At 31.9% G+C, this 25,595-nt stretch overlaps 1 protein-coding gene and 1 non-coding gene across 2 annotated transcripts in view; both read right to left on the bottom strand.

Annotated features, from left to right (window-relative positions):
• Positions 1–2,255: 2,255 nt before the first annotated feature.
• LOC131900261 (U6 spliceosomal RNA) lies at positions 2,256–2,361 on the bottom strand. Its single transcript, XR_009376178.1, has one exon. It is a non-coding gene; the product is annotated as a U6 spliceosomal RNA (small nuclear RNA).
• Positions 2,362–3,851: 1,490 nt separating this feature from the next.
• Pcdh11x (protocadherin 11 X-linked) overlaps positions 3,852–25,595 on the bottom strand; it is a 39,155-nt gene continuing 17,411 nt past the window's right edge. The window contains exons 2-3 of the mRNA XM_059251491.1: positions 10,047–12,542; positions 3,852–3,866 (exon numbers count right to left, since the gene is read on the bottom strand). Of these exons, the coding sequence (XP_059107474.1) occupies positions 3,852–3,866; positions 10,047–12,542 (2,511 nt within the window). The remainder of the gene's footprint in view (positions 3,867–10,046; positions 12,543–25,595) is intronic.

The following is a 25,595-nucleotide window of genomic DNA, read 5'->3' as shown; positions in this document are numbered from 1 at the left end:
ACTGCATTAAAATTGTGGTTAATATAAATAACAGTAATAATGTTAAAAATTACTTGGATTTTAATCATTAAATTGAGCAGAATTTGGACATTAGCAAAGGTGAATTTAGCTATGTTTTGCATAAGAGAATTGGAACCTCAATATTTAGGTATCAAAATATAACTTTATTCATACTACTTTATTATTATTGAGTGTTTAATGTTTAATTAAAGAGGAAAACTTCATAGAGATAAGTACTGTGGTTATTTCAAATTCTAGTAACTTAGATGAAAGGAAAAATAAACATGAACACATATTCAGAAAGTACTGAATATCATAGGAGTGTTTTTGAAACATAGAATGATAAATGGGATGCTGTGAATGAAATGGGATGATCATATTTTGGAAGTAAGGGACAACAATCTAGAAAGACACTAATGTTCTGAATGTATATGCATTGTCTTTGAAGAGTTGCCTTAAATCTGAATTTATGTCATTTTTTCTCCTAGAAACTTAAAAAAATAAACATGCATACACAGATAAGTGCTTATACATATACTAAGCTAGTTTAATCCTAGTATACTAGAACTACTTAAGCATCAAAATAAAATGATATTTCCTCTGGACACACAGGCAGGTATATCAATTACTAAACATAAGATTGATGTATATCTATCAGTTTTCAAATGTAGGAAGACTTAATCATATGCTTTTCATCACCTTTATTTTTTCTGTGTTTTAAAATAAATATTTTGATCTTATGAAACACTAAATTTTACATGTTTAGTCGAGTTGTGGCACCATATGAAATTTTGGTTTTAAATATCACCAATTCCTCTAAAGTCAAACAATGATAAGTTTATGTAGCATGCTAAACAAGTTTTTTCATCTGTAAAATCATATTACTATATGTTTGTTTTCCTGTATATAAACTTCATGTGTTTATAAATTTAAAAAAATTTGTGATGTTGAGAAAAATACCTCATTGTGTACTGAATATTGTATTTTGTCTTCAGTTCTCCTTGGCTAGCATATACATGCAGCCATGATGCCAACTGGGAATTCAAAACACTCTCAAATAAATAAATCTCTAAAGTAAATGTAATTATTATATTTGAACGTCACAATTTCCAGTAATTCAATACGCATTGTCATTCCATTTTGGGGTTTTATTTCAGCCTTGAATATAAGCAAACATTTCTGTTTACTTGACGTAAGAGCTGATGATTTTTCTTATTACCTCAAGGTAAAGGAATTTATGATCAATTCTCTTCAATTTTAACATAATATTGAAATAATCCCTTTATTGATTTTGTAATTAAGGACATATCAGGCAGATAATAAAAGAAACAATAAATACGTTTAATTTTGTTTCATGAAGTTTTTTTTTTTTATTTTGCAATACAGTTCAGTTCTACATATCAGCCACGGATTCCCTTGTTCTCCCCCCTCCCGCCCCCCTCACCTTCCCCCCAGCCCACCCCCTATTCCCACCTCCCCCGCAGACTGGGATCAACCAAAGTTTTAAAACTTATAACTTGTGTCAATTGACAGGTTTTTTTTTTTTTTTAGTTACCACTGTGGAGTAAGAACAGTAGAATCTAAACTACTCTCCAATTGAGAAATTACTAAAAAATATTTTGCAATCCATTTTTGTGGTCTTATGGCGAAAAGCATATATTGTTTTTAAAAGTCAACCATATCTCAAAAAGATTACCATTTTAGATAAAAATTAGTGAATAATAAAAGTATCCATAATAAGTGGGAACATTGCAACTATTTCTAATAATCCATTTAAGGGTTTTATTTTCATTACTAAGTCAGTTTGACTACATAAGAGTTAATACAATGTAATTGTTTTATGTCACAAAGTAAGTATCAGTCTTACTTGGATGGGAGCTGTTAATGTACATATCATCAAAAATAATGAGGCATTTACAAATGGAGAGCTAAAACAATTCTAATTGACAATATCTAGAACATAGAAAAGTTGAAACAGTGTTATGAGATCTGTTGGAAATAAGTAATTTGGTTGTGCACACTAAGGGAACTTTTTCAAGAAATTTGTATGGTTTTCTTTTTAACTGAAAAAGGTTTTTTCTTCAAGACTTGGTATTTCTACTGAAGGATGATTAGTTTCATGGAGGAGTCACATTAGACATTCCCATGACTTATCATGATTGTATATTACACTATCAACTACTCAGTTTGATCATACACTTATAAGTATAAATAAGGAAATCTTTATTATGTGGAAAAACCATCTATGTAAAGTTCATAATATTAACTAAAATAATTTTTTATGTGTTATCCTCACACCAGGGCCATGCTAATCTTTTCTGTATCATTCTAATTTTAGTATATGTGCTGCCAAAGTTGCACAGAGAATAATTTTATACCTGTAAAATGACTGCTTCCCAAACTTATTGAACTTTCAATCTAAAATACCAAGTAAGCTGTAATAAACTTCCTGATATAGTTTTAAATAAAGACAAATAAAATTATTCATATCTAAACTCTACACTTCTCTAAAACAAATATGTATTACATGGAAAATAAAATTAAAAACCTATGGCTAGCATTTAAAAACTCACTACTAATTATAAATACTATATTGAATCACAGATGTCATATGCAGCTGCCCATAGTTTGTGAAAAATTGCACAATAGTTCTTTTAAATAACATGAATTTTGTAGAACTTTGTTATTACAGCACCTTTGAATATGTTTGAAACTAAACAGTATTTAATATGAGACTCAACTTGGTGAAAACTAGGACAGATCTATTACACAGGGAAACCTATCAGAAGTGTTTATAAAATGTGACATGACTGGGAATGTCTAATGGGAATATGACATGAGAGGGAATGTCTAATGTGACTTGGGCATGAGTGAGAATGTCTAATGGGAATGTGACTTGAGTGGCAATGTCTAATGGGACTTGAGTGGGAATGTCTAATGGGAATTGATGGGGGAAGTCTAATGGGAATGTGACATGAGTGGGAATGTCTAATGGGAATTGATGGGGGTGATGTCTAATGTGACTTGGATTTGAGTGAGAATGTTTAATGGGAATGTGACTTGAGTGGGAATGTCTAATGGGAATGTGACTTGAGTGGGAATGTCTAATGGAAATCTGACTTGAGTGGGAATATCTAATGGGACTTGAGTGGGAATGTCTAAAGGGAATGAGTGGGAATGTCTAATGGGACTTGAGTGGGAATGTCTAATGGGACTTGAGAAGGAATGTCTAAATAGAAGATGTGGCAGGAGTATTCTGTGTTGAAATTATAATATTAGTAAATATTGTTCAAAACAGTAGTTGAATAAATCTAAATTTAAAAGATTTCTAGAAAATGCATCCACTTTTATATGCGAGGTTGTCAGGGTAGCTACCAGGAAAAATAGAAACATAAATAATGGAAACTGACATGATTTTGTAAGTTATATATTTCAATATGGAACATAAAGATAATTTTAGAAATATAATAGCTTGAATACCTTACTTTAAAAAATAAACAAATTTAAATTTTAGTTTTGATTTATGCAACATGGATTTTAATCAAAATAGTTCTTAGAGTATTTACTTTTATTTTATTTTATTTTGTTTTATTTTATTTTATTTTTGGTTATTTTGCGACAGGATTTCTCTGTGTAGCTTTGGAGCCTATCCTGGAACCTACTCTGTAGGTAGACCAGGCTGGCCTTGAACTCACAGAGATCTGCCTGCCTCTGTCTTTCTTGGAGTGTTAATAGTGCAGAGAATATTTCATATTTCAAGTTATCAATTAATCTACCTATGATTTATACAGTCAGTTAAAAATTATTTTGCTTATGACAATTAGTCTTTAATATTTACAGTCTTTCTATCATTATCTTGCTAATACCTAAAATGAGAACACAGACACCATCAAAAAAAATTCACTGAAAATATACCAGTAGTATTAATCCCAATAAAAGGAGTTCGAAGTAAACTTAGAGCTTGTAAAGCAAAGATGTATTAATAATAACAGATAAGTTAAAAGTAATAGCAAATCTACTTGTTAAGAAAAAAGTAGAAAAACTACTGTTAGTGCTTTCCATTTTCTTCTCAAATGTGAAAATTCCCTCAAGCACAAAGAACTGATAGATGAAGGATTGTTAGTAGTCAAAATAAGTCTGTTTTCATGTATAGTAAATATCATCCATCTATAATTTACATGAGTAAACTTTTTTAACACAAAGAGCTAGAAAGAAAGCCATTTAGAAATTCTTTTCTCAAGGAAGCAAGGTTCTAAGAGATAGTCATGGCTTTAAAAATAAAGTCTCTGTTTTAATCATGTACAATGACAATACTAAAAAGCCATTGAGAAATCCTTTAAAGAGACATTCATTGACTATCTTAAGACAGTTCTCCTTTCTTTTATAGAAAATAATAATTAAGAAATAGTATTATTAAAGTCATAAAAGGCTCAATAAAATATAACAAATATAAGATATTTCCCTTTAATTCTCAGACTGTGTAGAAAAAAGAGAACACTTTATAAGTAGATATAGTATTTATAAGTAGATATAGTATTATAATGAACACAACATTTTAAACTACTAATCAAATCATTGTGCTTACCATCATTATAATCAACTATACAAATTTCAAACAACTATATACAATATGTATTCAATGAATTTAGTATTATCAGAATTTAAATTACTAACTAAATATTAAATATCTTAGAACCGTATTAACCTGAAACCCTAAGTAGAGCACTAACCTCTTCTAAATATCATCACAAAAGAAATATGTCATATAACACACTAATTTTAATGTACATATGTAAGAATAATAGTCACATACTCACATCCTTCCAGGTAAATAAACAATTTAGAATTTGAAAGAAAAAATTTAAAAACATATGTTATATGCTATAGGGTCCTTTATACTATTATTTTATACCAAGATTTAATGTGGGATTTTGAATTTTTGTTCTAATTCTATTAGTAGTGTTAGTAACTCAAAAGGACCTTGAAGAACATGTAATAAAAACATGTTCTGTCATTCTTTCTCAAATAAAAATAGGGTATACAACATCTGAGGCATTCAATTATTTCTGTAAAATAATAGCTAATCAAAAGAGCACTGTGAAAAGAGACAAATTTTTAAAGGCCAATTACTCAGAGCAATGGTGTATATTCAATAATTAAATGCCAGATAAATAAAATAAACCCATTCAAATGATAGTCTAGTGTCACAAATTTTTCCTAGAGATTTTCAAAATTCAGATACAATCATTGAGAAATATGATCTCTGAAACTTTGTTTCTATTCCCATATGGATGGAATTATGTTTCTTAATAACAGAAACATCAAAATAGGGAGTACAAAAAATTTTACAATCTTCATAGAATTTCCTTCACTTTAAATGGATGTATGATGAATCATATTAACTGCAAAAATACTTTTAATAATTAAATTACTGGAAAATATGACTACAATCAACTCAAAAAATATACGAAATTATTTTACATCATACAAATCTTTAAAAGCCAGAGATAAGAATAGTAGTTTTCTCAGTGACAATGATAATACATGTTTTTGATATGTTGGTCTACAGATTACTTTTATTTTTTGTTGTTGTAGTTTTGATTTGATTTGCCTTAATTTTTTTTTCTTACCATGGATACCTTTCAGAGGATTTCTTGGATGAATAGTTCACTTTCAATTCCAAACTCCAAGAGATGATGTTTAAAGTCTTCAGTGATCACAGGACAAGAAATTCTATATTACACAAATGATATACACCCACCAGTATGTACACAAAGATGGCATTGCATTACATCACAGTTATTAACATCCAGAGCAAGCAAGCAAAGGCAATATTGAAAATCCACTATAGCAATGCATTTCTTCTTCCAGAAATTTCAATTTATCTTTAAATTTATGCTTCCAATTTACAGCTAATTAAAGCTCATGTTTATGTGGTACTTAATTTGTAAGGTCTTTTTTTGTTTGACTTGACTTTGTAAAGAAATGCAAATTACAAAGTTAATGATTTTGGCCAAATTTTGTAATCACAAATCATTGAAATATTTGGGGAAAGGAATAGATTTTGTTATTCCTAGAAAATTATATCTCACTGTAGATTTCAATAGTTGATATTCTGGAATCAGTCTAGGGCAAGAAAAATAACATGTTATCAAAATTAGATGATTGTGTTGTAGAACTTTCATTGTCAGTCATGCTATGTGGCTATAATTGACATGCTAAGATACTGATGCACAAAATCAATGTCACTGAATTCAACAGTGATTGGCAATCTTATCTCAGGTTTAGTCTAATGTCTTATCTATAGCATGCATCTGTTTATGAATGATAGCTATCCAAACATTCCACTATTCTACACGTGTATGTTTTACACATATTACCAGTATGGATATTTGCACCTGTGTTTGAGGGTACACATGCATGTTTGTGGGTGTTCATGTGGAAGCTGGATGGTGACATCAGGTATCTTTCCTCTATTGTTCTCCATTTTTATTTGGTGAAATAGCATATGCCAATGAACCTGAAGCTCATCAGTTTGGCTAAACTGATTGGCCAAAGAGTTTTGGGGATCTGCCTGTCTCCATCCACTATCCCAGTTCTATGATAACAAGCAAGTGGCGATGTAGAATTTCGTTCATATCTGGATTCTAAACTTGAGTCCTTACATTTGCTCCATAGGCACTTAATCCACTGAAACATCTCACCTGTCCCTCACTGTTTTATACACTTTATTTTATCTGAAAAAGTTTAAGGTTTGAGAGTGTCTTAATTCAAATCACAGAGTTTCATGGAACATTAGGTGTGAGGGAGTAGTGCAAATGAAGTTTCAGGACAGCCATGGCTATACTACACAGAAAGAACATATCTCAAAAAATGTATAATAAAAAATAAAAAGACAAGGAATGGTGTATAGAAGACCCTGAAAATGGTACCTTTATTTTTGTTCACCTCTTTATTGTTAATATTTATTGATTTCACTGTATTATTTGAAGAAGAGAGCTGTATTAATCAAGACTGTGCTTATCAAATGAATTTTTTATGTAAAAATTAACAAAGCTTATTCTAAAATAACTGTTTATTCCTACATTTTTCTATGATCATACCAAAATGACAATATAAACTGGTTAATGATGTTAATAGAAGAGAGTCTATAGAAATTTTCCCTCTTCAATTTCAAGTTCTACATTTCTACTACAGTATGTAAAAAAATTCCTTCCATAATCCAAATGGAAATTGATGACAAACAAGAGCAAAATATTTCTCAGATATAAGATATTCTATTCAATAGGTTAATCATATATAGCCAATGTTCCAAATTTTTTCAAACACCAGAATCAGAATAAAGCTAAATAAAGTGTATACTTTCATTTTTAAAATGTAAAATTTCTGCTAGAACTCCTTTTTTATCCTCATGCTTATTTCTAAATGGTTGACAAATCAGCTAAGTGCAAATACTGACCTAAGCCCGCTTTTTGAGATATATTACTCACTGTATGTAACATAAATTGCAATGTTTCTGCCTTCTTCTGGCAGAAATATTTTAAGCCATTTTTGTCAGAATTTTCTCAAGCAACAATGTTTGTTTTTTTTTTTTAAATTTAGAGCCTAACACATTTGCCCCTTCCTAACTTTATTTGGTCTTTCTTAATACTGACTGTATGTGAATGTTTACATAAGCTCATTTTTCTGTGCTTACTTATCTTGTTATCTTTCTTCAGTACCAGTGAATATAAGGCACTTCTACATTGGTTCTATATTAAAGAGTATGCAAAAAGTGCAATAAGCATTGCAAAGGTAGAACAAAATGTAACTGTTCAGATAAGTTTAATGGTCTAAGTTAGATTGCTGCAATTATCCAAGTCATATGAAGAAGATATTCATTAAGAAAAAAAATAATTGTGACTACTAACATAAAATACACAGTTGATTTATTTTTTTAAGTTGTGCAAAGAATCACAATGGTTATTTGATTCTAAGATAGACCATTCTGTTAGTAAAATATTAATAACAATCAATAATTCATTTTCAGTGGCACTTCTTATTTTTTTGCCTAAATCACTAAGGCATTTGTCTTATGATTAGGATATGTATCACTTAGATGTATTATGAAAAATATCATTATAAAAAAGCATTTTAAATTATATTCATTTTAGAAATTATCAAATAGTAAAACTAGAATATAAGAATATCTACAAAATACATCATTTTCCATTTTATTTGTGTCATTGTATATTTATATACTCAACTAAAATTTCTGTATGCAAAATTTTCTATGCTCCTAAAAGTAGTTATGAACAATATTTGCTTTACCAATTTTTTGGGCCAAGGCATTAAAAGTTATGAATTGCAAATGTAGTTCACAAACACTCAGTATACATTTTTCTAAGCAAGTGAGAAATTTAGCTCAGGAAAAATTGTCTGTAGAAAAATAAATAGTATTAAAGTACTACTAATAATAGATATTCTTATGAGGAAATAATACTAGTAAAAAGAATAATAGTGATAATAACCAGAAAACTGGAGTTCTCATTTGAATGGTTAAATATAAAGAAAAGCACACTTTGAAGATATTAGCCATCTAATACATTTGTCATTGAGGTGAAGAATCACGGAATTCATACAAACTGTAAAAACCACTCTAACTTCATTCAAAGCATAACAGGAATCCTACACAATGAGTAGAGTTCTCTTATCTTTGTAGCATCATGCAATGGTGGGTCAATTGCAATAAAAATAGACCTACTGTGGAATTAATACCTTACCTTCAGGGTATTATTAAGAGAAAAATATTAGTATAATTCTACTTTTTAATTGCATGTATCTCCAATGATCTTTCATATTCAAACTGTTCCTCAAATTATGATCAATTATATGCACTGTTTTCTTGAATCTGGTAGGTTTCTTTTAGTATTTGTAACTTTCAATGAAAAAGAATATATTTTTGATTTTGTAACCATTATCTTAAGTCTGAATAAGTTAAAAAATGTTTATTAATTGCAAATGAGCTTACTAACGTACTGTGTTACCCAGTTGAAACAATAAAATCACAGTATCATGACTTTTAGAGAAAAAAATTGTAGATAAATTCCACCACTTAACTTTATTAAGGATATAACTTACTTAAACCATTTAATTTACTCATGAATTTCTCGATAAATTTGTGCCTATTTCTCTTTTGAATACTAATTTTAAAAGCAGTGTATAAACTCTTGTTTTCAGAAATGTATTGGACTTTAGATTATTGTGCAGAGATTTCTTGGTTCTTAATATGCTCTTATTTCCCTTTGTGCCCATTAGGCAAAGCAAACATATTCAATTTTCCAAAAGTCATTATCTTCTCAGAATGTTTCCTGAAGGATCTTGAAATATACAAATATTTAACTGGTAATCTAAATTAAAGATGCTTGCCTATCTCATTCTCTGGCTGGAAGATGAGAATGAGCATGCTTCCACTTTCTTAACCTGTTTCAAAGCTTTACCATGTGAACGAAAGTTTGATGAGTCAACAGAGTCTTCAATTCCTATTATGAATATGACACTCTTCATTGTTGGGAGTTGGTGGCATGATGTCAAAGGGAAGAGGAAGTGGATATATTAGTATCACTGAAATACCTTGGGCATCTACATATTTGCCCACATGAAGCTAGGATTCACAAAACCATTTGGATTGAGAGCTGCTTATCACATTTGAAAAAGCTTTTCTATGGGGCAAGAAGTCCAGGATTTTCTGATTCTCATGAATAAGATGGTAAAGAGGGTAGTGCTGTAATCTTTATTATGCAATTTTTGTAGTATGCACTCTAGCAAGAAGCATTACACTGCCACCTACAGACAAAATTACCCTTATTATCTGTACTAAACCTTCCTAATTTAGCATTCATTTTTGTCTACCAAATTTAAACAGATTCACATTACTATTTGAATATTGTGTGTAATATGATTGTTTTGATATTTCCTAGAAATCAATGGTCTTTATAATTCTATGTCAAGTGAAAAGAATGAAAATAATAAGTTAGAAAGATTACTTAGGAACTTGGATTACCTACCGGTCTGGCATGTACAGTCACAGGTGTCTTGAAGGTTGTCACTGTGTAGCTGCACTCAGAAACACTGTAGGGATCAGAACTGCTGGAAGAGCACTTGGAGATGGAATCACAGCCTACGAAAGTATTGTCAAGAGGCAGTTCCTGAATGATGTGGTGCTTTGAGTTCAGGGGCGTTTCAGGCTGGATCTGGAATGCAGGCTGAGGAGAGGCAGATTTGTAGTGTCTAGCCAAATCAGGGCTGTCAGGCTTGAATGTAGTAGGTGTAGTGCCCCAGTTGTATTTGCCCATGGTTTGCTCTTCCAGCTCAATGGGAAGGTCTAGTGTGACACTGTTTCTATCATTGTCGCCATCATCCGGTTTTGCTTCTTCAATAGTAACAAAATTAAGCAGCAGGTTCTTGGGGGCATTCTTCTTCTTTTTCTTCTTCTTCTTCTTCATCATAATCATTTGCCTGTTTTCTGGGTTTGGAGTAACCCACTCAGAATTTTGTTTGTTTTTCTGAGAAGCCTTAAGGTGTGGTGATTGGCGACATCTTACTACAGCAGTGATGAAAATCACTAGGACGACAGTTATGGTGCCAGCAACAATGGCAACCACAATCTTGACGTAGTCAGTTGTTGGCGAGGATGAATTAGTTGTTTCAGTATTTTGAGTTGCAGGTGAGTCGATGCTTTTGCGCACCAGTTCATAAATCAGTGTAGCATTGGGCACTGACTCGTTCACAAACAGATTGACATTTACAACATTGAAGAGAGAATCAGGTTGTCCTAAATCATTAGCTTTGACTATTACTCTGTGTAAACCAAGATCTGAAAAAACACATTTCTCTTTCAGTGTAATGTTGCCTGATATTTGTTCAATCGCAAACAGTCCTTTTGTGTTTCCTCCAACAATGCTGTAACGAAGCTCAGCATTCATGCCAATATCATCATCAATTGCAACAACCTTGAAGATGACTGTGCCGGGTGTGGTGGATGGTAAAACCCATTCAAAGGAGTAATTGGAAGGAGGGTCAATAAAAATTGGTTTGTTATCATTGACATCAACTACATTTATGGTTACTTTAGCAGTTGTAGAACGTGATACCCTACCACCATCCTCAGCCATTACATAGAAAGTGTAGGATTCTTGTTTTTCTCTGTCAAATGAAATATTTGGCCGGATGACACCAGTCTGTGGATCAATAGTGAATTGATTATTCACATCCAAGATGGAGAGAGTAACTGCAGAATTCTCTCCATAATCAGGATCAGTCACAGTGATTAGCCCTACTGTGCCATGCTTTGGAAGGTTCTCAGGGACATAGAAGTTGTACTCATTGTGAGTGAAAATTGGGCTGTTATCATTCTGATCAAGAACAGTCACAAAGACAGTGGCATTGGACATTAAGGGTGGAATTCCATTGTCCTGTGCCAGGACAGTAAAGTAATATTTTTCCTGTTTTTCTCTATCTAGTTTCTTCACTGCAGTCAGGATGCCTGTACGGCTATCCAGGTCAAATTCAGGTGGTGCATCAAAACCTAACAGGTAGTTAATTTCAGCATTGCGTCCACTGTCTGCATCTGTTGCACTGATTTTTGTCAACTGTGCACCAGGAGAGTTATTCTCTGGAACAGAAAGGCTTATGAAAGACTGGGTGAAAACTGGAGCATTGTCATTTTCATCTTTTACTTTGATCAGGAGCATGGATGACTGATTCAAAGGAGGTTTGCCAGCATCAGCAGCAAGTAATTTGATGACATATTCTCTTGTAGATTCAAAGTCAAGAAATGCAGCAGTTTCCAAGAGGAATTGATTACTGAATACTGGACGTAATCTGAAAGGAACTTCATGATCTGTGAAGCATGTCACCCTACCATTATGTTCAGAATCCTTATCCATCACAGTTATGAGAGCAATTTTTGTGTTAAGCGGAGCATTCTCTGAAAGAAGCACAGTGCCATTGGTTGGATTTACGATGTATCTTATGTCAATTGACGGGATGTTATCATTGATATCTGTAACATTTACCAGCACCATTGCACTTGCTGGTTTTGATCCACCATCAGTTGCCAAAACCAGTAACTTGTGGCTTGGTGATTCTTCCCTATCCAGTGGTTCTTTGACAGTGATAAGTCCAGTGGTGGTATTAAGGTGGAACAGTCTCTTAGCAATGTTGGAGACTAAATTGCTGAAATAAAAATGAATTCTGGCATTTTCACCGATGTCAGCATCTGTGGCGTGGAGCTGTGTCACTGAAGAACCTATAGGAGCATTTTCTGGTATACTGACTTCAATTTCCTTTTCTACAAAGACTGGGTGGTTGTCATTTGTATCAGCAACACTTACTTGCAAAATTGCTGTACTGGATCTTTGAGGAAAACCACCATCTTCAACTTTTACTTTCATCACATAAGTATCCTTCTCTTCTCTGTCTAACTCCTTTTGAACAATCAGCTGTGGCATCTTGTCTCCTTCTGGTGTTTCAATGATATCAAGACCGAAAGTACTTTGACCCTGGAAAACATGAAATGATACATAATTTAAATTTTATTAATATACAATATCACATGATTGTAAATTATAATTTATAAATTATAATTAAATGTATGCTAAATCATGTAATAAGAATGATTTCCAATTTCTAAGATCCATAGGAAAGTAGGATACTCTCTGAAAAAAATAGCAGAAAATTATAGTTCTGAGTTTCAACTTGGCCTACAGTTAACATTATGAACACAAACAATGTAAAAAAAATTAATATATTCAATACAAGATGTCTTTTAATAGTAAATGTCATTTATTACATAAATTATTTACATTTCCAAAGGAAAGGTACAGAATTTTCACAAGGATTGTCCCTGAAGTTTCACATGATAATGGAGCTATTATTAACTGTCTTGTTTTTAAGTCACACATTTAAATAAGACAATTAATGCAACATTTTAAAATAAATGAAATGAAAATAAGCATCCCATTTACATTTTATTGATGTCTCTTTTCATAGGAAAGAAAATGTTTTTCATGTTTAATTTATATACAGTGTGAAATTAGCAAAATGAAATTTATTATTTATCAGGCACATTTTAATAAAAATGTTTTATAAGAATGTGATATATTAATAATTATAATGGTTATTACAATTAACAAAGATAAAATTAGGGACACATGGTAATTAGTAAATAACTTTTTGTGATGATATTCAAATAGAATTTTAGAAAGGCTTAAATTCTCAATGCTTCAAAATTGCAAGTTATAAAATTTCTCCATTCTCAATTCTATTCTATTAATTGTAGGCATATCAATAGTGATTCCCTAAAATGGTCATGGAATTTTTCTGAGTATGGGACATATGGTGGTAAGTAAAAATAATTAACATACATTAATAATTAATGTATGACGTGAATAATAATCAATGACTTTCAAAGTATTTAAAAATGGTATTGAGGCCAGGCAGTGGTCATGCACACCTTCAATCCCAGCACTCTGGAGGCAGAGGCAGGCAGATCTCTGTGAGTTTGAGGTCAGCCTAGTCTACAGAGCAAGTTCCAGGATGGGCTCCAAGGCTACACAGAGAAACCCTGCCTCAAACAAACAAACAAAAAAATGGTATTGATATCAGCAAAATAATACACTTACTGAATTTTTAATAAATATAATGCTGTTTCAAAGAAATAAATATTCCAAAATTAATGCACTTCAAATGCAACTTTTCAACTTAGAACTTAAATATACACTGGTCAAACTATTAAAATTTTAATTACTAAGCTTGTATATTTATGCATTTTCTGCATATATATTTAGATTTTAGTCTATCTAAAATTTGAGTTGGGTTGCTTTTTCATAAAGATTAAATGAAGTTAAATTTCCAAGAACATACTTACTGTCATTTATTTATTTTAAATGATATTATAACAATCATAAGACATGTTTTTTGTAATGTTCAGGATGATAAAATAAATATATTAGTTGATGGATATCATGGCTATTGCTCTCCTGTTTTTTTCTTAATGAGTAAATTTTCAATATTAATGGAGCATTTAAATTTAAATTTTAATTCATTAAAATTAGAAACAACTTAAAATCAGTTAATTTTTTGTGCAAACATTTTAAATCGTTTTGGAATTTCAACAGCTCCATGTGGTTAATAGCTATTGTGGTGGATCATGCAGACAGCATACTTACATCATCAAACTATATGATTCAAAAATGTAACCTTTTATTTTTAGATTGTTCGTATTTTTAAATTATGTGTATGTGTATCTGTGTGTTAGTATGTAGTCATGGAGGCAAGAATCTTCAGATACATCTGAAGATGGAGTTAGCAGACATGGTTGCTGGGAAATGAACTTGCACACTCTAATTTATCACTCTTAACTGATGAGCCATCACTCCAGCCTCTAAAATAGTTTTCTTTACAAAAATAAAATCTACTGAAAACATACCTTTCCTCAAATATTTAAGTGTCTATATATGACTTCCTACCTTCATGTTTAAATGTCATGTGAGTGAATCACTAAGTCATTTATTTAATTATTTAAGCCTTTAATATACTAACACATGCAAGCATAGAGTAAAATAAAAAAAAAACAATTCATTGTTTATATGTACAACATGTAAGGATATAACATGCACATTAAGTGTTTCAGTTATAAATGTGTAAGATCAAAATATTGATTTTATTTTCAAAGACAGGAGAAGAGCTAGCAGCCCTTGGTTCTCATCAATGTAGACAAAAGAATATTCATTATGTTTATACTTATATATTTTTGCATTTTACATTATTAAAATTATATAGAGCATTATTCTCTGAAATAATTTTGATTTTCTGATAAGGGTATAATGAATGCAAAAGTGTTAATAACTAATAAAGTTATAAAACATTTTATAAACATTTGTGTTGAAATTATGACAAATATTTGTAATTTGTGGCTAGGGCATTACTTATGAAATATTAAAGTGTATATCTGTTAAACAAATATATGTCCAAGCAATATGTAAAACTTAGAGAAAATGACATTAAATGAAATAATTAATATGACTTTTTAGACTTTGATACCATAAATTACATTGATTTCAAGTACATACAATTGCTAGTTCTCTAATTGAGGTCAAGAACGTTTATTTTATAGACTTAAAAAAAAACTCCTTAGTACAAAAGGCTTTATTTAATCAATGAGTGATATTCCTTATTTGATTAAAAAATGACCTTTGGAGTTGTTAATACATGTCAGACCGACAGACAAAAACCATGCTAAAATAAATAAAATGATAAACTTGAGTGAGTCTCTAATTCTATGCAGAATCATATAGGATCAAAGAACTAAAAGTTGATGCTGAACTGAAACTCCCAAGAGACATACTTTTGCTTTTGAAAAGTAATAGATGTCAACACCAAATTTTGCCTACTGTTCTGGGAAAGAAGTAGCCCAACCACTGTGGTAAACTATAATATTTTTGACATGCATGTGCATAACACCACTTCATTGCTTATTGGAAGGTAATAAATAACCCAGCACTTTCAGTATCATAAATCTGGTACAGTTGCCCAGAAAATGCATACAGTGCCAGTAAGTACTAAAAATAGTTCCAAAGCGATTGGATTCTAAAACTGATTAAATAAAGGCATTTACTCTGTAGATCAAGAAAAGGTGGTGGCAAGACTAAAAATTCCCTCCTCAGCTTTTACTACTGCAAGATTTATTTTTAAAAAAAGTGATTTTAAAAGTTGTGGGTTTTTTTTCTCCTTACATATACAGGTACATCTTTGGGTAGAAGGAATGATTTTAGGTTACAGAACAGTTTGAAATAGATAAACTATAGTGAAATGGCTATTTCAGAAAACAGTAGGGAAATATACTTAACATTCTCATTTAAAATGGAGGATACTATAATGAAATTGCTTTTATTCCACTATAATTGTCGTTTGCTGTATAAGTTGTCAGACTATTAGAGATAATAATAACTATTGCTTATCTATATTCGATAGCACATTGCCATTTATATTCTATGCACTATTTCTAGAGTCTTTCTTTCACCATTCATTTATAGCACTGTGAAGGGAAATACAGCAAATTGGATTTTAAACAAAATAGCTTGAGTTGTTAGTCACATATATGTCAATAATTCTGAAGCCACAAAGTCCTTCTTACATTATGTTTAGAGTTAAGGAAACAGAATAATGTGTAAGAAAACAAATCCCTACTTTTCAAAATGAATTTGAGCTAAAATATTCATAGTAATAGTGCAAATTTGGGTAAAGTAACACAGTGCTTATGATATCCTATATAATCATTTCATTACCTGCATTTAGCAAAGCTTATTATGAACAAAATATTCACTTTTTATTGATATTACTCAACATTTTTTAGTGTCATTACAAAGAAATTCTTTCACTGCACATTTCTTTTAAAGATTTGTAATTTCCTTTTGGAAGTGAATAGATATTTTTAAAAAGTTTTGAATTTTTTTTAAGTTCTGTCTTTTTATGGCTATGTACCACTGCTTACTCTATTAAACCAATAAACATATTATTGACAATATATCTTCAGATTGAAGGTTTTTATGTATTAACAACTACACAATGCTGATACTGGAATCATTATTGTTGCTTGACGACAAATTTAACAAATTTATTCATTGGATTCCTCTTCATTCCTTTTGCTTTTTGTCTATTCTTCACTTAATTTTGGAAATATAGATGTTTACTTACAGAAAATGAGTAAACCTAGGCATGTTTCTGCATGCCTTTATACACAGCATTTGGGATCCTGAGGCAGGATTATCAGTTCCAATGTAACCTGAGCTAAATATTGAGTTCCAGGACAGCAGAAAAAGGAAAAATATGGAAATGACCAAATGTGAGACATAGAAAAGAAACGAATCTAGAAGGAACCTCACAATATTTGATGAGTACATATGCTAATTCCAAGTTCTAATTCTTGCTTGTAATATTTGCCTCTCTTATACCCTTTTCTCTCTGACTCTAAGATTTACAAAGGTTAAGCATACTCATAACTCTGAAAATTATTTTACTATGTCAATATTTGATACAAAATTATACAAGAACCAGAGATTTTACTGTTAAATTTTACTTGAAAGTATTTTATTTTAAAGAATATATCTCCAAGTTTGTAATTTTTATGCCTAGATAGTTTAATTGAATGAAATGCCATTCCTAATTGCTGCTAATCAGCTCTTTTTAAAATATATTCCCTTGTTCAAAAGTTAGATGAGCAGAGTTTACAAGAAAACAGAAACATAATGTGTCACATCACTAAACACTAATATTTGAATGTCCTTCAAGTATGTAATAGCTTTCCTTGTCCAAAAAGGATACTGAAACTCACTGAAGGTAAATGACTTTTTTGTCAGAATCCAAACAAGAACTCTGTATTATGAAGAGTTCTGAGCATGAGATAAATATCAGGTAATGGTTATTAAAAAAAAAAAGAAAAATGAACACCACTGTTTTTTGTGTGCTTTTATTTTGCTACAGTTTGATATATTTAGGGGTTATTGTTTTATTGGTTTGTAGGGGTTTTTTGCATTATGTTTAGAGGTTTTGTTGTGATTTTTAAAAAAGAACTATAAGTTGGGTGGGTTGGGACAGGGAGAGAATCTGGAAGGACTTAAAGGAGAGGAAGAATATAATCAAGATATATTTAAATTTAAAAACTGTTTTAAATAATAAAACACATAATAAAAAGAAAAGAATAAGATGATGCCAAACTGATTCCTACAATAGATAATCTTAGTAATTTGAATAAACTTTACCAGAAATTTAAAAAAAAAAACCACAAAACAAAACAATAAAACTCTGCTTCCTGATTCTGGAACATTAAGCTATCCCCACAGGTTTCTTTGAACCTGGGGGCCTATCCTTCCACTGCTCCAAGAAGTTCACCATATTGACATAGTCCAGAAGTCCTGGCCTCAAGAGATTCTCCTGATTTAGCCTCCAGAATATCTAGAACTACACAAATGATGCTGGCATAACTGGACATCAACATGTGGAAGATCACAAATAGATTGATATCTATCTCCATGCAAAAAACTCAAGTCCAAGTGGATCAAAAACCTCAAAATAAAACCAGTTACACTGAACCTGATAGACGAGAAAGTAGGGAATAGTCTTGGACTCATTTCTACAGGAGACCACTTCCTAAATATAACACCAGTAGCACAGACACTGAGAACAATTAATTAATGGGACCTCCTGAAACTGAGAAGCTTCTGTAAGGCAAAGGACACAGTAAATAAGACAAAATGACAGCCTATAGAATGTGAAAATATTTTCACAAACCCCACATCTGACAGAGGGCTGGTCTCCAAAATATAAGAAACTCAAGAAACTAAACATCAAAATAACAAATAATCCAATTTAAAAATGAGCTATAGAGCTAAACAGAGAATTCTCAAAGGAAGAATTTCAAATGGCCAAAAGACATTTAAGGAATTGCTCAGTATCCTTAATTATCAGGGAGATGAAAATCAAAACATCTCTGAGATACCATCTTACACCTGTAAGAATGGGTAAGACCAAAAGCACCGCAGACAGCTTATGTTGGAGAGGATGTGGAACAAGGGGATCCACTGTTGGTGGGAGTGAAAACTGATACAGCCACTTTGGAAATCAGTATGGCAGTTTCTCAGAAAATTGGGAATCAATCTACTTCAAGACCCAGCTATACCACTCTTGGGTGTATACCCAAGGAATACTCAATCATATCCCAAGGACACATGATCAGCTATGTCATAGCAGCATTATTCATAATAGCCAGAACCTGGAAACAACCTAGATGCGCCTCAACTGAAGAATGGATTAAGAAAATGTGCTACATATACACATTGGAGTACTACCTCAGCAGAGAAAAAAAAATGATATCATGTAACTTGCAGGCAAATGGATGGAACTAGAAGATATCATCCTGAGTGAGGTAACCCAGACTAAGAAGGACAAACATGGTATGTACCCACTCATAAGTGGATACTAGATATAAAGCTCTAGATATAAAGCAAAGGGTAATTAGGCAACAACCCACAACTCCAGAGAAGCTAACTAACAAGGAAGACCCAAAGAGAGATGCATGGACTGCCCCAGGTAGGGGAAATACCTGAGATCTCCATGAGTAAACTGGAGATGAGGGGTGGGCAATGGAGGATAGAGGATAGGGGATGAGAGCATAAGAGCATAAAAATAGGATGGTTGAACTGGAACAGGGAGGGAGGGAGAATGCAGTGAAAGAGATACCATGATAGAGAGAGACATCATAGAGATAGAGAGAAACCTGGTGGTAGGGAAGTTGCCAGGAATTCCCAAGGATGACCTCAGGCTGGGCTACTAGCAATAGTGGAGAGAGTGTCTGAACTGAACTGGCTTGCCCCAGAGATCAGACTGGTGAATACCCTAACTGCCATCACAGAAATTTTCTCCAATGACTGATAGAAGCAGATACAGAAATCCACAGCCAAACACCAGGCAGAGCTCCAGGAGTCCAGTCAAAGAGAGAAGAGGGATTCTATGAGCAAGTGCATCAGGATCATGATGAGGAAACCTGCAGGGTTGACCAAAACAAACTAGAAGGAACTCATGAAAGTCGGATCAATGGCTGTGGAGCCTCCGTGGGACTGGACTAGGCCCTCTGCATGGTGAGACAATTGTGTACCTTGATCTGCTTGGGAGGCACCCTGGAAGTAGGATCAGAATCCATCTCTGTGCATAAGAGGGCTTTGTTCAGCCCACTGCCTATGATGGGACACCTCTTGCAGCCTTGAGGCAGAGGGAAGGGCTTGGACTTGTGTCTACTGAATGTGCCTCCACATAGGAGGCCTTGCCTTCTTGTGGGAGGGAATGAGGCGTGGGTTGGGAGGGGAGGTGGGAGGGCAGGAGGAGGGAAGATGGGGATCTTTGATTGGTGTGTAAAATGAATGGAAACATATTCTTAATTTAAAAAAAGACTTGTGGAATCTCAACAATATGGCTGTTTAAACAAGAACTAAACAATGACAACAGCTGTCATGCCAAATGGGATCGGGGTAAGCTCATGGGGCCTTACCCCTAGATGGAGAGCTACATATGATTCTACCTGACGAGATAGGGAGAAATAATATTCACCAGGTATGAGAATCATAAGTGGTTACCCAATCATATACATACATACAACTTAAAAAAGACTCAGCAGGTCACTTTATATATTTAACCACATATATGAAACAAGTAACATGGAACATGGAACATATATGTAACTTTTAACAATAAAAAGTTTTTCTTTTTTTAAAGAGGCCAGGAGTTTAAGAGGGAGCAGTGGTAGGGTGGGACATGGGAAGGATTAAAGGGAAGAAAGGGAAATTGCATAATTAAGTTTGAATTATAAAATATTTTAAGGATTATCTTCCATGCTATCCTTAGTACTACTCTATTACTTCTGAACTGTAACATTTTTTGTGGATAAGTCAGATTCACAAAACATAATTCTCTATGCTAGGTAATTAAATTATAAAATATTTCACTTTATGTTTTTGTTTTTCTTAAAATTTTTCTTTCAACTGGGAAATTATACAAAATAAATTATCTAAAATACTTTAGAAATATTTCATGTGTAAAACCCTTAACTTGAACTATCATTAAATCAGTAACTAATATAAAGATTAGTTTTATGTAAATTGTAAAGTTAAGTCTGTTAAGAAAATGTTTCATAAGCTTCATAGACCTTGATGTAGAACTAAGTGTTTGTTGATTAATAATGAATAGCTAATATTCAAGATGCCTGGATACAGTGTCAGAAACAATTTCTGGTTCAGAAAGTCAATAAGATGATATTTTCAGGAGTAGGAAAAATAGTGTTACATGATCTAAAGCTTTACCACAATATTTTCCCTTGTAAGTCTCAGGGTTCAGTCTCCTTCCTTCTATCTTTCATTTTCTGTGCTTTTGTTGTTCTTTATTTGCTTGTTTTATTTGTTTTTATTGTGGTGAAGACAGTTTTACTATGAATCCCTGACTAGTCTTGATCTAATGTCCATCCTCTTGACTCAACCTCCTGATTTCTGGGATTTGTGTCACTATACCCAGCTCTTGAGTGTTTCCACTTCTGCACAATTGAAGAGACTCATCCAATTTCTTTTGCATTCGATATGCTCAATGTACAGCATCTCTATTTTTTATTCCTTCAAAAAAGATTATACTTAGCATGGGAAATTAATTTTTTCTGGGTATGAATGACTCTACTTCTTTAGCAAATTGAAGTGAGAATTTCTCAGAGGTTTTTTAAAGCCCCTTTTCCTGGTTCTTGTGTGCTTTAATCCAGGGCAAAAAAGAACTACTCCAATACGATCTACAGTTTCCTACTACTTTGGAAGCACCATAATGGTATCACTATGAAATGTTCCTCCATAGGATCATGATTTGAATGATCTTTCCATATTTGTTATTGATACTTTGGGAAATGATACTTAGCTGGAATAGGTAGGTCACTTGTGTGAACATTTGAAGTAGATGCTAGATCCTCATTCTGTCCCTCATTCTGTCCCTGCTTTCTACCATGAACTAGGTCATCTGTCAAATATTACTGTTGTCATCATATGACTGAACTATGTCAGATTATGAGCTAAAATAAGCCCTTCCTTCTATAACTGTTTATGTCAGGTGTTCTGGCAGAGCAACAAAAATAAAACCCACAAAAGTTTCCTATCTTGTGAGACAATTTCTAACTCTGATATATATCAGACTTGTAAAGCAACACCATAATATGAAAAACGCCATCTGTGGTCTAGAAGCATAGCTACTGTTCATGTTTATAGAGTCATAAATGTATTAAGCAAACTATAAGTATTTAATTTCAACAAACATTATGAACTATGACACTGATTTTTAGAAGTAATTTATGATTAAGATCAGTTTCAATTATTAGTGATAATATTTTTATAATGCCAAATATTTACATTTTGCTCAAGAGAAATTATTAATGCCTTAATAATTTTACTGTATTCTATAACCTCCAAAAGAATAATAACATCCCTGTAATTTCTGCAAATTACTTAAAACAAAACTTCTAAAGTGAAGTATATTTTCCTAAATAAACACAACTTGTAATTTCTGCAAATTACTTAAAACAAAACTTCTAAAGTGAAGTATATTTTCCTAAATAAACACAACTTAAAGGTACTAGATTAATGAATGTTTATTTCTAAGCAGTCGTATTAGTTGTTTTACACACTGTTATAAATTTATGTGCTTCATTCACATACCGAATCTTCAGATAAATTTTAATTTGCCTAATTCACTTTTTAAACATATTACAAGTTTAAGTAAGTTTTTCAAGGTTTTCTATTTTAATAATACCAATAACTCTTGTGAAATCATGAACTCAAACTAGAAAAGTAAGCTTCCTAATGAAGAAATAATCCTCTTTTACTAGTTGAACTCCAATAATGCTGAACACATATATAAAGAAATACACTCATGTCTGCAATTTTTCTCTCAAATTGTCTTCTAAATTTGGAAAATAGATTAGTAAAGGATATTTGATTAATATACCTTCCTGTACCATGGAAACTAGAATGTATAAGTAAAGGCTCTGTATAGACAATGACTTAATTCCTTCATTGTCAATGTGTTATGGAGATGATATCTTTAGCAATGGGACCTTTCTATCAGTTTGTGAAGAGAAACTTATAGTCTTGGCAACAGCCTGGGTTGTTTGTCCAACAACTCAATTACTGCAACCCAATCCAGGTACTGAATATTTTCTTTGGTGACAAGAGAGGTCAGCTGGGAACCTGTCTCCCCATTATTTGATGATGTAATTTGAATAACCTTCGTGTGTGTGTGTGTGTGTGTGTGTTGGGTTTCCATATTACCCCTCAAATGACCCTTTTTTTTATAAAATTCAAAGTATTTTAATATCACAAGAAAATGGGAAGATATTTTTATAAATGTTTCCTTACAGAAGATATTTTGTAAACCTTGGACACATTTGTTTGTCATAAATGGATAAGAGAATGTGGCTGGTAAGCAGTAATCAGAAGTCCACGGTGCTGCTAAACTTAGTACAGTGCACAGGACATTCTATGTCCCAATGCAAAAGAAAGATACAGAGTTACAAATGTGAATTATGTCTATGAAAATCATTGAATAAACAAAATAAGAACTTCAGACCTAAGAAAATACTTAATTGTATTTAAAGACAAATTTTACTCTGAATTCTATACTACTGGAATTAAAAATCTAGGTCTAATACAGAATTGGAGATAATCAAGAAAAATGTAAATGGAGAATAATTTTTTATGAGAATTATTGGTACAAACATAAATCTTTAAGGGGATTAAGCAGACTATAACAAACATGGTTTTGTTTAGATTTTGTTATTTTGTGATTAAAAGAACATTTGAAAAACCTGTAGTCAATAATAACTAAGAGTTTTATGAAAATACAAATGGGCTTTTAGGAGGAGGAATTTTTAACAGATTTTTTATGCTAGCAAATAATAAAAACAAACTAGTATAATAATAAAAAGAAAAATAATTTTCATTTTATTCACCATTTGAGAAATGCATCCTATGTTCACTTTACTGTGTGTATGTGTAGGAATGGGTGTGTGTTGCTGATTTACAAGATCAGAGGACAATTTTTGGGAGGGACTCATTTCTTTCTAGCCAACATGTGGGTCTAGGAATCAGACTTAGGTCATCTGGCTTGAGAGCAAGTGTACTTACCCATTAACAGTTTCAATGCCACTCAAACTAATTATTTTAACAAAGTAATTTATTTGCATGACCAAAGAAAATAACACTTAAAGGTCCTAAAACGTGGTACCTTAACAGTAGGTGTGTTGGCTTTTATGTACATGTAAAATATAATATTGAATTCAAGTGAATTTGATTAGTTTATTAGACAACCCTATTTTAAAAGTGGGAAAAATGATTTAGTATACAGGTATCTTGATTTCAACTAAATTTCTAAAACTTAAAGTGGTTCACATTTTTGGACCATTTCTAATTCAGGGAAAGCTGAATCAAGTGAGAAAATAGCTGAAAACATAAGAATGTGTATATATGCACAGAGGATATTTTGTTATACATGATCAAATCTCCAATATATTCATTTTATATTTTTAAAGTTAAATGTCATATTAGCTTAATTTATTTTATTGATATTTTATTTATGTAGACAAGGTGTTACTCTGTAGTTCCAGCTGACCTAGTGCTTGTAGAAGTCTCCTAACTAAGCCTCATAAGTGTTTGGATTATAAATGTGTACTACCACGCCTGACTTACACTATTTCACAACAAAAAATAGTGAATGCATATGAATGTGAAAGTTTTTACAAAAACCACAATATTTAAATATCTCAGTTTGTATCTAATTTTTATAATATTTTATTTTTTCAGGTCATATATGAACTATTATTCAACTTATAGATACAGTCAGTACAGTGTACTTATAAAATGTGGAAAATTTTCCAGAGTTCACAATATGCCTAATTTAATTTTTGAGAAATAATACTCATGTGCTACAGCATATAATGAAGACATTAGCAAGTCAGAGGAATTATTAATGTTTTGAAATCTACAAAGCTGATCTAGTTCATCCTTTACCTATTATAGCAATAACTCTCTCTTATTCTACGAAAGAGCTGACAAAAATGTCAAAAGATGTGACAACTCTTGACAGTTAAGGGTTATAAAATAAGTGTTTTAAGAGTATGAAGTTAGTAGCGGAATTATATTTAATTTAACTCTTTATTGAATTAGAGTTTTTCTATCCCTTATCCACTGTTAATAAAGCTTACAAATTTAATGTCATAAATAGTAAACTCTATTTTTGATTAATAAATAAATACATGACTTAATTTGAAGGAAGAGAAATGTAATTTTTCATCATCATAGGAAAATATCTGTTGTATATGTGGAAAGTCATATATCTTGAATAGCATATTCTCAAAAATGGAGTTCTAAGTCATAATGTCTAGAAAACTTTTTATGATATTAAAATTATTAAATGATACTTTGGAAATTTAAAAAACAAGATTCTTATAGTAGTTTAAAGTATTAAATGTGATAAAACTGAAATAACATTTCTACTTTACCAATGGGACTCAGTGCAAAAGTTAAAACTAGCTAAGTACACTCTCTTATTACTCAATAAGTTATCAGCAGTTGTAAGAAAAATGGTTTAAACAAATGTATGCTGTGGATTACTGATTGATAAATAAAACACTGATTGGCCAGTAGCCAGACAAGAAGTATAGATGTGACTAACAGAGAAAAAAATTGAGAGAACAGGAAGGCGGAGAGAAGGAGACGCCAGCCTGCCATAAGGAAGCATCATGTAAAGACAGTAGGTAAAGCCACAGAACACATGGCGACATATAGATTAACAGAAATGGGCTGAGTATAAGAGTAAGAGCTAGACAATGGTAAGCCTGAGCTAATGGCCAAGCAGTTTAAATAATATAAGCATCTGTATATTTATTTTATAAGTGGGCTACAGGATTGCTGGGGATTGGCAGGACCTGGAGAGAAAAACTCTAGCTACAAATGTATGCCAGATTATCAAGAATATTTCAA

Source organism: Peromyscus eremicus, chromosome X (genome assembly GCF_949786415.1).
Source record: "Peromyscus eremicus chromosome X, PerEre_H2_v1, whole genome shotgun sequence".
Lineage (NCBI taxonomy): Eukaryota > Metazoa > Chordata > Mammalia > Rodentia > Cricetidae > Peromyscus > Peromyscus eremicus.
Note: the sequence above shows the minus strand (reverse complement) of the source record. Positions and strands in the feature narration are given on the sequence as shown.